The 15,042-nt window shown below is 37.5% G+C and overlaps 1 protein-coding gene across 1 annotated transcript in view; it reads right to left on the reverse strand.

The window, feature by feature from the left end:
• The window catches only part of PDZRN4 (PDZ domain containing ring finger 4), a 133,175-nt gene extending 118,592 nt beyond the window's left edge, over positions 1-14,583 (reverse strand). The window contains exon 1 of the mRNA XM_058558500.1: positions 14,408-14,583. Coding sequence (XP_058414483.1) covers positions 14,408-14,476 — 69 coding nt within the window. The 5' untranslated portion in view covers positions 14,477-14,583. The remainder of the gene's footprint in view (positions 1-14,407) is intronic.
• Between the last annotated feature and the right edge of the window lie 459 nt (positions 14,584-15,042).

Here is a 15,042-nt window from a genome sequence, read left to right on the forward strand (position 1 = left end):
AAAAGTAAAAACATATTATATTAAATAGTTTAAGTAGTTTGATTCTAGTGGGCCTCTATATCCTCATGTAATCCAGCAACTGATCAGTGTATTAACACATTCAGCTAAGGGACCATTTGCTGGGCCTGATTGGTTCCTTTTGAGAGATTCAAGGCAACACTAGGCATTATATGACCACCATTGGTTCCCACCTATGAATACTATGATATTATTAATAAAATTTAAGTAGATATTTCCCGATGGTCCTGTTAGCCGTTTGTCTCTTATGCACCTTCTAAAAGTAATAATTTATTACAAGATATTAAAAAATGAAACTAAATCTATTTGAAAAATATCAACAGATGATTCTACATCTCAAATTAATAAGCATTTTTCACTCTCTCAGGATTTTCTGTGATCTATGAAACACAGATAATACTGGCTGGAAAGCTGTGAATACTTCAAAGCCATCAAAGCAAACTTCAAAGTGAGGGGCCAGTTTTAAAATAATTTTCTGGTTGTTGTGGAAGGTGAGAAGCAGGTATTTATGACAGGAGGAAGAACAGGAAAGCACTGGGGAGCAGTCATTAACACATTGATAATATTGTGACTGGGTACGCTCAATGACACCAGTGGGTCATGTTCATCAGTCACAGACAAAGTGTCAATTACTCAGCCAGAAAATGATAATCCATCAGGAAGATCATTTCATGAATGTGATCTTACAGAGAAATCACTGGGGAGGCTATTTACGTATACCATTTGCTTTAAACGCTTTTATCACTGTTGTTTTTAATCAGTTCTGAAACCACAATTTCATTTTCCTGAAATCTAGGAAGTAGTAACTAGTTACTTTTCTTTCAAGAGCTTGAGACAACAGTATAAAAGATTAGTAAGCCCATTTCTTTATAAATTAATATTTAACTTAGTTTTAACAACTTTTTAGAATAGTTAGTATCCAAATGGATCCTACAAACCTGAAAAAGAACGGACAGTCACAGACTCTACTTAAATATATCTGTGAATAATCTACTGTGCATAGGAACATCAGACAAATGAATCTGTAATTTTTATACATTTTCTGAGGTTACTGATATTTATCGGTGACATTTTATTTCAGAAGGTGGAAATGGAAAAGACTAAATTAAGCCATCTAGTCTATGCCAATTCAAGAGCAGATATTTTCTAAGACTTTTTAGTCTAAATTTCATACCCAGTGAAATATGACTATTTTGAATGGAATATTGTCACTATCTAACTTTCTCTTAATTCTACTAACTGCATTAAATATAATATGGTGCAATTCTGAAAAGCTTAAAAAATTTTACTTAATTTAAAATTCTTGAAGGCTGAATAATTTCTTCTCGGGTGGAGAAACCATAGTTCTTAAAATGACCACCATAAGCAAGACAATAAAAATATCTTCATTCCTTCCTCTCCCTCAGATTATCCTAGAATCTGGATAAGATTCTAGTCTGATATAGAATATGTTAGGCACTTCGGTCACAGTTAAGAACTAATTTTCGTGGGTATGGGAAACTAATCCTGGTTTAAAAAGAACTTTTTTAAATTCAAAAATTTAACTTCTACCCTGTCTGAGTTTTCCATCTCAAGTTATCTGTGGGCCACTGAATTAGACAGTTTCCTAAAAAGCTTCACTGATACTGGGTATACAAGGGAGACTATCTTTACTCACATTATATTCCTCATGGCTCAAAGAATATCCTAGCTTTTACAAGTAATAATGAATAATATAAGTAAAATAAATATGGCTTTGAGTTATTGGAAAAATATACTTTTAGTATATTATTGAATTGGACTAGGTTTTATTTAGAGCTTAAAGTTTTAACAATGATTTTCATGGTTTTCTTAAGCTACTCTTTGCTTTATATGATCTTAATTGGGATATTTGCACTTGGAGAAGTTCTCATTTTAGTGCTAGAGTAATTATGAAACCCAAAGGCATCATTATCAGGGAAAATTCAGGCATTTTCCAGTATATTTTACAATTATCACCTTAAATTCTTTTTATACTAAGAAGGAACATATATAAAAATGAATAGTTCAATAATTTAGCCAGATTTTACTATTTCAATGATGGATATAAGTCACGTAAAATAAAAAGAAGTATGTATTAAGCCATTCTTACACAAAACAGCTAATTCAGTTTTACAGCACAGAAGGCAGCACATGAAGCAGCATGACAGTTACTAAATCAATAATCAATTCATTTAATTGCACACAGAACACTGTTTTGCCTTATACAGTGTATATATAGCATATTCTATTTTAGATGCCTTATTTTAATTTTCATCTCTATTACAGCAAATCATCATCACTATGACATCTCATGACACCTTGTTCCTTTCTCTCTCCCTCATAGAATTAACATTACCCCTTGCACTATAGTTATTTGTGGACAAGTCTATTTCTGAAGCCTGCTGGACAGTAAACACCTTGAGGGCAAAGATCCCATCTTATTCTGCTTTTGTCACTTTCATCATATTGCCCTACACATGGAAGTCATTTAGCTTTAGTCATTCATCCTTTACTCAAGAAACATCTATAGGGGTACTGGGTTAGATTGAAGACAGAGTTTTTGCCCTCCAGAGATTCAGAGACCAGTGAAAATTATAGGAAAGTGAACTGAGAAATGATACCACCTGGTACATGTTATGACAGAGGTAATCACTGGGTACCTTGGAAAGACAAAAGGGAATTCCAGGAAGATTTCCTAGCCAAGGTGATACCTGACCCAAGCTTTGAGGAGGGCTACAATTTAGTGAGCTGAAAACAATGGAGAAATTCTAGGAAGAAAGGACAGCTAGGTTTATTGGCCAGTTTGACAATTGAGGAATGACATTCTATCATTATTCACTAGGACTAGGGATTTTGAGATAAGGACCTGATACGCTGTGTCCACCTGGGCAATAAAATCCTCAGTTTGGGAGAGAAGGTCAGGGATCAGGAGTGCAGTAGGAGTGAAGGAAGGGCCAACAGTGTTTTTCTGAGAAAAGCAATGACCATTTTTCCTCAGTTCTAAAATGTAGGTTCTCTCCAATATCATTTTGCTTTGGGATGCAGCTTGTCATCAATATGCATATTAAAGGTGGTAGCCTGTCAACCCTGCACGCCTCCAGCTGTTCTTGTTTGATGATCAGCCTTACAATTAACAATATCTTAAAATAGATGGCATCTCCAAAATCAAGAAAATGTAGAAGATGCAGTTTCTTGAATTATTTCATTTTCAAAGACAAATCAGTGAATATGGGAGACAGTAATAAAATAAGACTTCTTTTGTGAATAGAGTTGTAGCTATGTTCCCACCCTATTCCTTGACTTGATCTGTATTAGATACCTCTTCTGAGACAAGGACTGTATAATATGGTAGAACCACAGGGATGCAGAAAAACTAAACACAAACACAGAAGCATCTGACTATATTTCAAATTGTGAAGCACCATTAAATAGGAGCATTGGGAAGAGTGACTGACTGTCTTGGGTTCAGAGAGGACTTTCCAGATGGCAGACCTTGAATTGAGTCATAAGGGATTGGGGTTTTTACACGTATGGAGGCAGGCAAAGCATGCTAGGCAAAAGGGACATTGCATTAACAGGCTGAGATGGGAAAAATCACATTGTTTTCAAATAAGAAATTACAGTTTGGTTTGGCTAAAATTTGAATAGTTAGGAGAGTATGAAGAAAGATAGAAGATTGTGAAGGATCTTTCATGCCAGACACAGATTTACAGAAAAGTGGGAAAAGGCTTTCAAGCTCTCAAAAGTGGGAGTGATAAGTCACTTCCCATATTGATGGGCTCTCCTAGATAAGATAATTTGATTTCAGCTGTTGAAACATATGGGGAAAGAGGTCGTGGAGAGGACTTCTTTCTCTTCCTATGCCAAAAAGGGCTCCTCTGCAGACCCTTCCCAGGAGAAATTTAAAGAGCATCTAATATTTCCCTTCTTTTCTTCTTCCTTTCCTCCCTCCCTTTCATTTCTCCTTCCTTCCTTTCTTCCTTCCTTCCTTCCTTCCTTCCTTCCTTCCTTCCTTCCTTCCTTCCTTCCCTCCCTCCCTCCCTCCCTTTCTCAGATATTTATTGAGTGCCTACTATGAGTCAGTTGCTCAGTATTTATGGATCAGTTCAGCAGATAAATATGGAGAACTCAAAAGGAGAGGGATACTTGATATTTATAATAAAATGAACATGGGCTTTGGCATTAGGCAGATCCTGGTTTGAATTCCAGGTGTTCCACTTGCTGACAATATGAATTTGTTACTTGGTTACTTTGTGCCTCAGTTTTCTCATCTGTAAAATGGGGACAATGTTATCTAACTCACAGGATCAGTGTTAGCTGAAATGAGATCATAACCTCAAAAGTTACCATTTATGGCATTCCTGTAATGTGTTGTGTCCTTTACATATATTACTTCATTTAATCCTCAACAAAACACTTCAAGGTTGACAATAATCAACTAAACAAAGGCTCAATGAGGTTAAGTAACTAACTCACAGTCAGAGAGGAAATAAATGATGTTATTGCTTGATTCCAAAGCCTCTGTTCTTTCTTCAATTCACAGTGCCTCTCCTATGTACCACACTGTGCTTGGTATTTAGCATGCACTCATCACACAGTAATACCCCATGTGCCAACTGAGTAAAACATTTTCACTATTTTCTATGTTGTCTTAACACTGACGTTCACAACTGCATAGGCAAAACCAACTTCAAACATTATAAATAAGAGTCGATAAGGAAATATAGAGCATAGTTAAGGAGTGAATGGTGAAATCTATCCATCGTGGGTCAACTTAGCATGGCTGTGCTCTTTTACATACACTGCCCAGCAAACAGTATTTACATATATTCTATTATTTAAATTGACCTCAGAGACTCTATTTGATCACATCCTTAGAGAGTTTAGTGCCCTGCGGTGATGACGGCACCAAGTCCATTCATTTTTGCATGGAAATCAAGACGCTCAACTATCCTCATCCCATATCCTGCTTTTCAGGCTGTTCTTCCCATTTCCCCCCAAAAATGTCCTATTTGTAATCTTTCTATGACTTAGCTTTTATAGTACATCCTGGACACCAAACACATTACCTTTGACTGAATGGATATATAATAATTATGCTGAATTAAAAAATGAACCTCGGCTCCTGACCTAGGCTGTTCCAAATAAGAACCACTGTTAAGCTGTTCTGTGAAATCCCTTAGACTATCCTTATAGAACTATCTACAGTTCTATAGTTAGTTCTATAGACTAGCCTTATAGAACTATAACCATATAGAACTGTCCTTTCTCGGTAATGTCCACTGTGTTAGAGTCATACATTTCCACGTTTGTCTTCTAATCGTTTCATAATACATCTTGAAGACTGGCTTCTTAGCTTATGCTTCTTTTGTAGCCTCTATTGCTATCTAGACAGTACTGAGCACAAGGCAGGTTACAGAGTCATTATTTGTGTTTATTCAATGAGAAATACTCTTTCCCAAACTTTCCTTTACTTTAAAAAATATTAACATCTGAGTTCTACTATGATTCAATTATAGGAAAACATTATTATTGCTGATTATAATAGCAGTCTTTCATCTGTGGATTTATTATTTTTTAAACCGTACAAAGTATTTTAGAAATTCTCTTTGTTCCCATACTCTTGAAAGAGTCTTTTTTTTCCCACAAAGGTACCTGAAACAGACCCTTAAGAGGCTTAGAAGTGAGAGGTTAGTTCAGAAAAATCTAATTTCTAGTGAGATGAGAGCAAGTTTCTAAAAAAAATTTCTACAGTATTTCTAAAAAGCTGCATAAAGCAGAAGTGGGTTGGGGGGGATGCTTCACTAAGACTCAAACCACCATGAAACAAGATTTACAGCTTGTTTCAGAATGGCACAAATTAGCAATTAGATGTTATATGTTGAAACATAGGAGAATATGGGGTTGCTACCTTTTAAGCTTTTTGTTGAAGGAAACAATGAACTCTTCATAATAACCCTTTTAAAGCTGTTATTCCACATTGAGAGTGATAGAACGAAGAGGGGAGAAATGAATACAGCTGGAAGGGAGATGGGGATGGGACAGGTTATACTGATGACTTTGGAAACATTGCATTTAGATATGAAAAACACAGCTGCACTTGAATTATCTAGAATTCTAAATTTGAAGACAAAATTACCACCCAGCGATACCTACATCCTCAAAAGTCACAAGAAGACATTTATTAAGAATAACACCTAAAATTCTTACCAGGTGCATGACCTAGGATGGATTATGGGAAAAAACAGTGTCTTCGGAGGACTAAATGATGGAGGCAGATCCTGTTCTGGGCACTCTGCTCACCTTTCCCCCATGAACTATAAACATTTCAAGGGAAGAGATCCTTCATAGAACCACAATTCAGGGGCCTCTTCTTGAGTACCTAGTGATTTAATTTTTGTGCCTTTCTTAATCATTTAATAAGATTGATTGAATACCTATTAAATGACTTCTGAATATTCCATATATATGAAAATCTACTTATACAAAATGAAGGTACTGGACAGTGATTGGCTGCTGTGGAAGGATTTTCACTATCAATTAATCTCCAGAAATAGTTCCTTTTGTAAAGTTCAGAAATCACTGTTTGCTAAGGATATGCAGCTCATTTGTTACTATCTAGCATGATTGGAAATGAATAACAAATGCGCATAAGTAATTATGGAAATAAGACCATGTATTTTAGAAACATTCTCAACAAAAATTGAAATTAAAGAATTTTCTAATCAGATTATCCTACTTAACCAGAAAATTCAGGTGACTTGAAGAGTCAAATATCTCAGCATTAGCTAAGTTTTCAGCAACGTCTCCCTGTGTATAATATGGAACCAAGTGAAAATGTTTTCCTACAGCATTTTATCTAAATAGAAAGATACGAAATTAGAGGCGGCTGACCTTCTTCTAAGTCTAGATCAATTCAATAAGACGTGAAAATATAAAGAAATTAAAAATATACATTTTAACAAAATATATGATATTCTGATCCTTCTAGTAGGAAAGGCACTTCAGTTATTAAACCTACCTAAATTAATTATAATCATTAAAAATATTTACTTTTATAAAAAGCTCTTTTCATATCAAAAACACTCTATCATTTAAGGTTTTCTTCAAAAGTTTTGGATAAGAGAGATTCCAGCTAAATGTACGTTTACTTTTTTAATCACTGTATTATCACCACTATCTGAACATCATGCCTCAAGATATGAAATCAATTTGTTTTACTTTTTAAAGTAAAAGTAAAGCTGACTTTCATTTTTAACATTCACAGTTTTAAATAATTTTGCATTCCAAAATAAAGAGCTAAGAAAATCTATATTCCAATGTTAGCAGTAACTCCATTTTTGAAAATCGGTCATATCTCAGAGAAACTTCTTAAAAGTGCAGTTGAGGGGCCGGCCCAGTGGCGTAGTGGTTAAGTGCGCGCGTTCCACTTCGGCGGACTGAGGTTCGCAGGTTCGGATCCCGGGCGTGCAACAACGCACCGCTTGGCAAGCCATGCTGTGGCAGTGTGCCATACAAAGTAGAGGAAGATGGGCATGGATGTTAGCCCAGGGCCAATCTTCCTCAGCAAAAAGAGGAGGATTGGCATCGGATGTTAGCTCAGAGCTGATCTTCCTCACCAAAAAAAAAAAAAAAAGTGCAGTTGACCTTATCTTGAAATCCACCACTTTCTGGATTTTGTCCATGTTTCTATATGGCAATGCTCTGTAATTGTCACCACTCACCTCTGTCCAGGTTAGGTTCTCCAGGAAGCCAAGATAAAGTTGAGTGTGCAAGATGCTTGCTAAGGAGTGTTCCCTTTGTGGAAGGGAGATGAAGGACGCAAGATAGGGCAGAAGGAGAAGCGAACTATGATGCAGGCCCAACCACAGTTGCAGGGAGCTCTAGAGCTGGAATTGCCTTTCAGAGTGTCCCAATTCAGGCTAAAGTGGCCAGGCCCTTAGACACTTGCACCAATTTGTCATTATATGTGGGCCTCCTGGGATGGGAATAAACTTGGGTGAGGGGGCTCCCTGCAGCTAAGACAGTCCCTGAAGGGGCTGATGAAGTTTTCCACTGACAGCACTCTCCATAGCTGTGGCAGCAAGTCCTTCCTGAAGAGGGACCTGGGTAGCACATCACATATTTTTAAATCCAAAGACACTGTGGTTCTTAACTTATTATACACTCTAATGTGTTTGATCATGGTGGCCATTCCTTTTTTAAAACTCTCTCCTCTTGGCTTCTCCCACAGCTCATTCTCTTTCTCATTCTATAACAATTTCACTTTTTCCTCTTTTCTTCCTTCTCCTTTGCCTGTTTCTCAATGTTGTATCTTTGGCTCACAACTCTCCTCACTTTTTACATCTTGAGTATCTCATCCAACAAATGTATATCTGCTAAGTTTTGTTGTGAACATTCACTATCTGCTGGACATTGCTTGCAGAGCCCATAAATGAACTCAATAGCCTTCTCTCCCCTCCCCAGAACTCGCTTCCCTTCCCTTATCTCTTCTCTATAAATTTCACTCTCTCTATCCAGTCTCACCAGCCAGAAACCCATTGAATTTACCTCCTCATGGGTCTCAATTCTGTCTTCCCTTTTACATTCTTTCTTCCCCTAACTTACCTTTTGCTACAGCCTCCAAATTGGTCTCCCGTGTAGTAGTCTTGCTGTAGAACACCATTCCCAACTCAAGTCCAACTGCCCCCAGACACACACCACAACCAAGTCCATACTCTCAACCATGAGCAGAGTGATCTTTTTCTCTTTAACAAAAACCAAGCAAACAAAAAATTGGGACATGGGAGACTCTCCAGGGTCTGGTCTTGTCCACCTCTCAGGCCACGTCCTTGGAGCCTGCCTCCCACCTTAGGTTTTAGTAACACACTGTTTGTAGTTCCCCTTATCCAAGTCCTTTCACACTTGTCACCTATTTGCCGCCTGCATGGACTTCTTTACCCTTCATCTTTTTGTTTTCCTCTCCCTTTCCTCCCCTACTTCCGGAGCCCCAATCATGTTGATCACCTTTGTACTCCTATAGCAGACTGTCAACATTTCTGTTGATTCAATCCTTCACTTACCACATTATATGAAAATTCTCTGCTTATGTGCCTTTATTCTGCTACCAAAGTGTGTGTTTCTCAAAAGCAAGGACTGTCATGTTTGTCTTTGCATATTCCCCACGGCAAAGATCAGGACTTGTCGCATTATGCAACTGGAGCTTACTGAGAGTTAATTGAACTGAACCGCATGTCTAGAGTTTAAGCCACGTGCTAGGTGGTTGATAAAAGCACGACATTATTGTAAATAAAAAAAAAAGACACTATTGTGATGTGTCCTCATTTGTTCTTTTGATTGTAAGAACCAGACACCTCATTCAAGCATGTTAAAATAAATGGGGATTTATTACAGGAATGTACTGGAACTGGGAAAATAAGGCCACTCTGAAAATCTGCTATTTATTCTTCACTTTTCTCTTTCTCATGACCCATGTGCTTTATTTCTCAGGTATCTCCGAATCTCTTGGTAGATCTGATCCTCATAGATCTGGTGGACCACAGACCCTCAGGCTCCCAATCTTCTTAAAGCCTCCTCTTTCTCTTTGCATTCCTTGGCATTCTAACTCCATCACTGATGGCTTGTTTCCCAATATAAGTTTCTGAGACTGAAAAAACCTAATCACACCCTCAACTTCAGGCACCAGGTGACTGGCCCTGGTTTAATCAGCTGTTAGGCATGGGGTAGAGAGGAAGGCAGAGTGATACGGTCCTTCACCAGAAGCTATGGATGGGCCAGTTTACTCTAAAGAGGCTGTGCACATGCAAGGCATCATGGTGGGCCTTATGAGAGTCTGCTGGCAGGGTGGGGGTTAAAGGGCAATAGAGCACCTCACCTGCCTTCAAGGACCTCACAATTCAGTCACACACAATTGACCATAATTCCAGATAGATGGACATGAAAAAGGAACTCTAAACAGTGCAGGCAAAATGCTATGAGAGTTCCAAGGTGGGAGAGATCAATTCTTTTAAATCAATAATTGCAAAAAGCTCTCTCTGCCCAAGGAAAAATTTGAGCCAAAGGGGCAGGGTTTGTATATTTAGTGATGGAAGAAAGTAGACAGTGGTGGAGGTGGATACAGAGGGCGTTCCTCAGAGGCTGAAGATAAGAACAAAGTTACAAGAGTCCAAGTTGGGAAGCCAACTTAAAGAGAAAAGCAAAAGGACTGGTCAGGAGGGATTATTAATTGCAGTAGGGGAAAATCAGTGAAAGAAAAAGCTAGAAAGGAACCTAGAAAAAACTCAAGAGGTCCTTGAACATACTGGAATAAGAAGTTTGACTTCATTTTATAGCAACTGGGAGCCATCGAATACTTTCTAGAATTATTATTCCAGCAACAGCAATCAGGGTGGACTGGCACACTGACAGTTTCTAAGTGGAAAAGTTGTTAGCATGATATCAGAGAGAGTTAATAAAAGGAATTGTGATTGTGAGAAGGCAGGAGTTGATGCTGGAGAATGTGCAGAAGGAAAATAACCAGAAGGTCACTATGTGGATGAAAAAGACAGAAGTATCCATTTTAATGCAGTGTTTTTGTGTTTACTGATAGCAAGAAGGATGATGAGACCTTCACTAGCCCTAAAGTTTGTGGGGAAAGGATGATGTTTGAGTAAAGAGGGAAAGACATTATGAGTTGGGTTTACATAGAACGAGACAAAATAGATTTCTGACAGATGTAGGACAGTAACTAGATCCAAGGCATTAACTAGATACAAGATCCAAGAAACTCATTGTAGAATAAAGGAGACTTGAACATATTTAAAAATTAGGCGATGTTATCCTGTAAGTTCTCATTGGGTTTTTGTGGAGATTAAATAAGACCATGCTTAGGGAAAAAGTGCTTAGCACAGTGCCTAGAATAAAGTGCTCATGTCAGCTGCTGTCAATATTGTGATTGTTGTTACTTTCAATGCAGGTCCTATTTCAGTTTATGACACCAAGTCATGGATGCAGGTTGTGGGAAACCTTTGAGCTGTGCCAAACCAGTCAAATGAATAAGTCAACGCTGTGTCATGCAACAGTATCCACTTAGAAGAGGACAGCAGTCACAGCAGCGACACTGCCTGGAGAGCTAGCACTATTCTACTTCCGGTTTTCCTGAGATTGAAGGCAATTTCTCTAATTTGGCAAGTAAGAGAAGAATCTTGCATATCACATTATAGAATTTTAATGAAATCTTATAAACAGTTTTATGTTAACAGTATGAACTTGGAAATATTTGTCCACATTTTGAATACACTGTGTTCAAATGAACACCCCATTGATAACCCCATTATTTAATCAATCAAAAAGTTACATTTGATTTATGTATGAAAAATCAAACTAAGAAGTCAACAGATTTAGGTATTACCATACAATCTCACTCAAAAATAAATCTGTTATTAGGTCAGAAATGCCCAACAAGCTACTATAGCTCACTTGGTCCAGTTGGCTATTTAATCAGATTAATATGAAACAGGCAATTCAGTTCGTGTCAATTGAAGGGCATTGTTCAAATTAGCCATTTATTAATTCTTAGGAGGTTAATAAATAACTTATTTTGAATAAAATAAATCACTGCAGATAACAATTGTGTCCCTGGCACACGTAAAAGTTAATAGATGTGTAAATATGCATGAAAACTTGGTGAGAAGGTTACTGGATCTACCCAAACCCTAGATTCTTGCATATGTGTTCATACCGGAGTCTGACTGGCCCAACTCCAGCTGAAAATAATTTTCTTGAGTTGCCATTCCCTCTCTTCTGCCAATTGAAAGACTTAGCTCCTCTATAGGAGCAAAAAAATCAACAAAATATAAACTTGACCTCACTTCACACCTAAGCACATCATTCTGATTGTTTCACTAGATTCCTCAGTGAGCACATTTGCTTTTGTTTACTGCAGTCGTAAGTCTGAAACTGTATTCTACTTGGCCCATATTATCAGATCGCTGAATCTAGAAATCTAGAAAGAGAACTTGAAAAAGTTCAACATCCTAACGATTCCATTATAGAGAAATAAACATTTTGCTCTCGGTCATGCACTGAGTATTCACTGCTAATCTTAAATTATCACATATCCTGGTAAACCTTAATTTGCCTTAGCTTTTAAGAAATAAAAACAAAAGAAACAAAAAGGCAAGTGATCTGAGACTTGCAAGTCTATAAATAAATACAATTTGCACAATCAGATGTTAATGTTTGCATGAGCTAATTTATTTTAATATATCGGCTTAGAAATACTCAAGGCTTCCGATCTCAAGTCACTTTTGTAAATAGTATCCTGTCTATGGGGGCAGCTATGTGCCCCCATGAACACCTGGTTAAGAACATGCTCGCTTTCACGTGTGCCCTGAGCTGCCTCTCCTCCAAATAAAAATAGAAACTAGTTTGTGGCACCACACGAGCCTCCAGTGTATTATATGAGCCTATCACTGTTTTCCTTTGATATCTTATCTATTCCATTAGCTCAATAAAATAGAATGCAAAGCTGGGGACAAACTGGAGTAGGGCTCCCCTTGGAAAACACATCCAAGACCTTTAAGCTGGGGTTTTAACTTATCTAATAAAAGCCAGTTAAATGGAAGCCAATACTTCATTTTTCACCCCCTTTATTAAAGATCATAAGTACTGCAACTCAGGAGTAGAGGAAATAAAATAAATATATGAAGGAGTACAGGTGGAGGCAATAAAGAGTATGGCTTATCTATTCTCTCAAGATTTAGGAAGCACTTAAAGGCAAAACTCACAGACAAGCATTTTAAAAATCCACAACAAAGGCGCCTGCCCTTTAACAAATACAGTGGTCCTTTCTCGATGCAGCAATCCTGGCGTTATTTCTTAGCAGAATATAAACAGCTTAACCTAGGAATAATGAGGGAGGACGCCACTTACAACTTCCTCCATATTATACTTTTATTATCAATTTAGTAATTCAGAGAAAAAAATAGATTGATTAATCCACTCCCCTGCTGCTCCACCACCCAAAGAAAAATAACACTAGACTCAAACTTCAGCAAACCAAACTAAAGGAAAGTGTTCCACCTAGAGACTGTTTTCATGAGTCAAAGTGGATGAGAGCTTATCTAGGGAATGAATATTATTTTAGCCTATCCTTGCAAGTTTGTAGCAAAAAAGAAAGCAAAAGGTATTGCCCCTGGTGTAATTAACAATGTTAATCTTCTTTTTCCTCTCTATGGCGATAAAGGAGTCATTTTTATATTTAATTAATGCAGAGGATCATTTTGGAAACTGGCTAATGAGCCTCTGATCACATTACCATGAAAATGTGCATTAACATTGCAACTGAGGAGGCTGTTTCATGTGTAGCAAATCCACTTTGTAATTAGCCCACTGTGAAATGAATCACATCAGGGGGAAATCTGAGGGAACCAGTAGGCAGTGGGCACTTGGCTACTGCTGTGCCCACAGACCATCAACATCCCAAACATTGTCATTCATCAGCAATATTGTCTAAAAACAAAAGTAATAGTGTGTCACATCTGGGACAAACTGGAAAAAGGGAGGAATAAACTTTATTTTGCCAAACAAGAAATTTGTACTTGAGCATATACCCCCAGGGAAACCTGCCTAAATAAAATGGTGAATTAATGGAATTCTATAAAAACTACAAAGGCTTGGAATATAGTTTTCTTATTTTTATTCTGAAAAGCCCTCAGATATACATTAAAGAGACATCTGAATTTACACACTTTTTCCTAGGACACATGAGATATTGTAATAAGCTCTTGAAATTAATTTCTAGTACTAAACAGACAAAAAATGATAAAAAGGATCTAAGAACAAGTGATAAGAAAATTCTTTTATCTCCTTCTTAAGCCAAGACATAGCATACATTTTTTTCTCATATAACACAAATACACCAGGTCTTTCTCTTAAACCAAAGCAAAAATTCCTAATTAATAAAATAATTCCTCTGGCTAACAAGATTTGGCAAGAAACTTTTCCTGTCTATTCAAAATAACTGAGATCACAGACCTATTAAATCCCAATATTTATGCAGACAATGATACATTTGATTTTCAAATGTCAACACTATTCCAAAATGAAAGAGGTGTCTCAAAATATTAGACATGGATCTCAGTGCTAGTCCTTTTACTTGACTGACATCTTGGCAGTAGATACAAAAAATGTTAAAAAGAATCCCACAGGAAGTCATCTGAAGGGGGAGTGGCAAGGAAGCTAAAAACTGCCACCCAAAACCAAAATAAAAAGCCCCCAACCGGCAAGTCTGCCCTCAATTCTGAAATCTACTGAAAGAAAAAATAAAGCTAGCCACAATTCAGTTACCGTCTTTCAGACAAACACAAAGCCTGGTTGTTTGATTGCTGGTATCAGACCCTGCACTCACCTGAGAAACTTCATACAGCAGTTTGTAGTGTTCCTCTCTTTTCTGAAAAGTGCACAAATTGCAGCCCATTCTAAGAAGCAGAGAGAGAGAGCAAATCTTCTAATTTCCCCAGAACTAAAAGGCAAGTGAACTGAAAAGGAATCACCCTCCAGACTTGACTACTGTTTTTCATCAGTCACTTCAGTCCAGAAACACAGACAAACCGCTGTTAGCTGGAAGCACAAGCCAGGCTGGTGTGTAGCAGCATGCTCTTCTTCGCTTTCCCTAAGTATCTTGCACTCACGGATACACACACAGAGTTTCCAGTCAGTTCATGGCAACACTCCCCCTGTCTCTGCATCAGTGCACATGACTACACAGATTCCAGCTCATGAATATTAATAGTGCCTCATTGATTATTTATGACAGAACATGTTAGCAGGGAGGGGTGTCATAGCTGCTGCTGATGACAGATGAATATTCACTAATTAAGAAGCAAATGTAGTGTGGTTAAACAAAATTCACTTGTGTCAATACCATCTCTGTTTATTAAGGATAGAGGGGTGAGCATAGGGCATTTCAAAAAAGAACATACACTTAATTTCTTCACTGATGTAAGCTTTTAATACGGGAATAAGAAATTCAGCAACAGAAAT

This window comes from Diceros bicornis, chromosome 17, assembly GCF_020826845.1.
Source record: "Diceros bicornis minor isolate mBicDic1 chromosome 17, mDicBic1.mat.cur, whole genome shotgun sequence".
Taxonomy (NCBI): domain Eukaryota; kingdom Metazoa; phylum Chordata; class Mammalia; order Perissodactyla; family Rhinocerotidae; genus Diceros; species Diceros bicornis.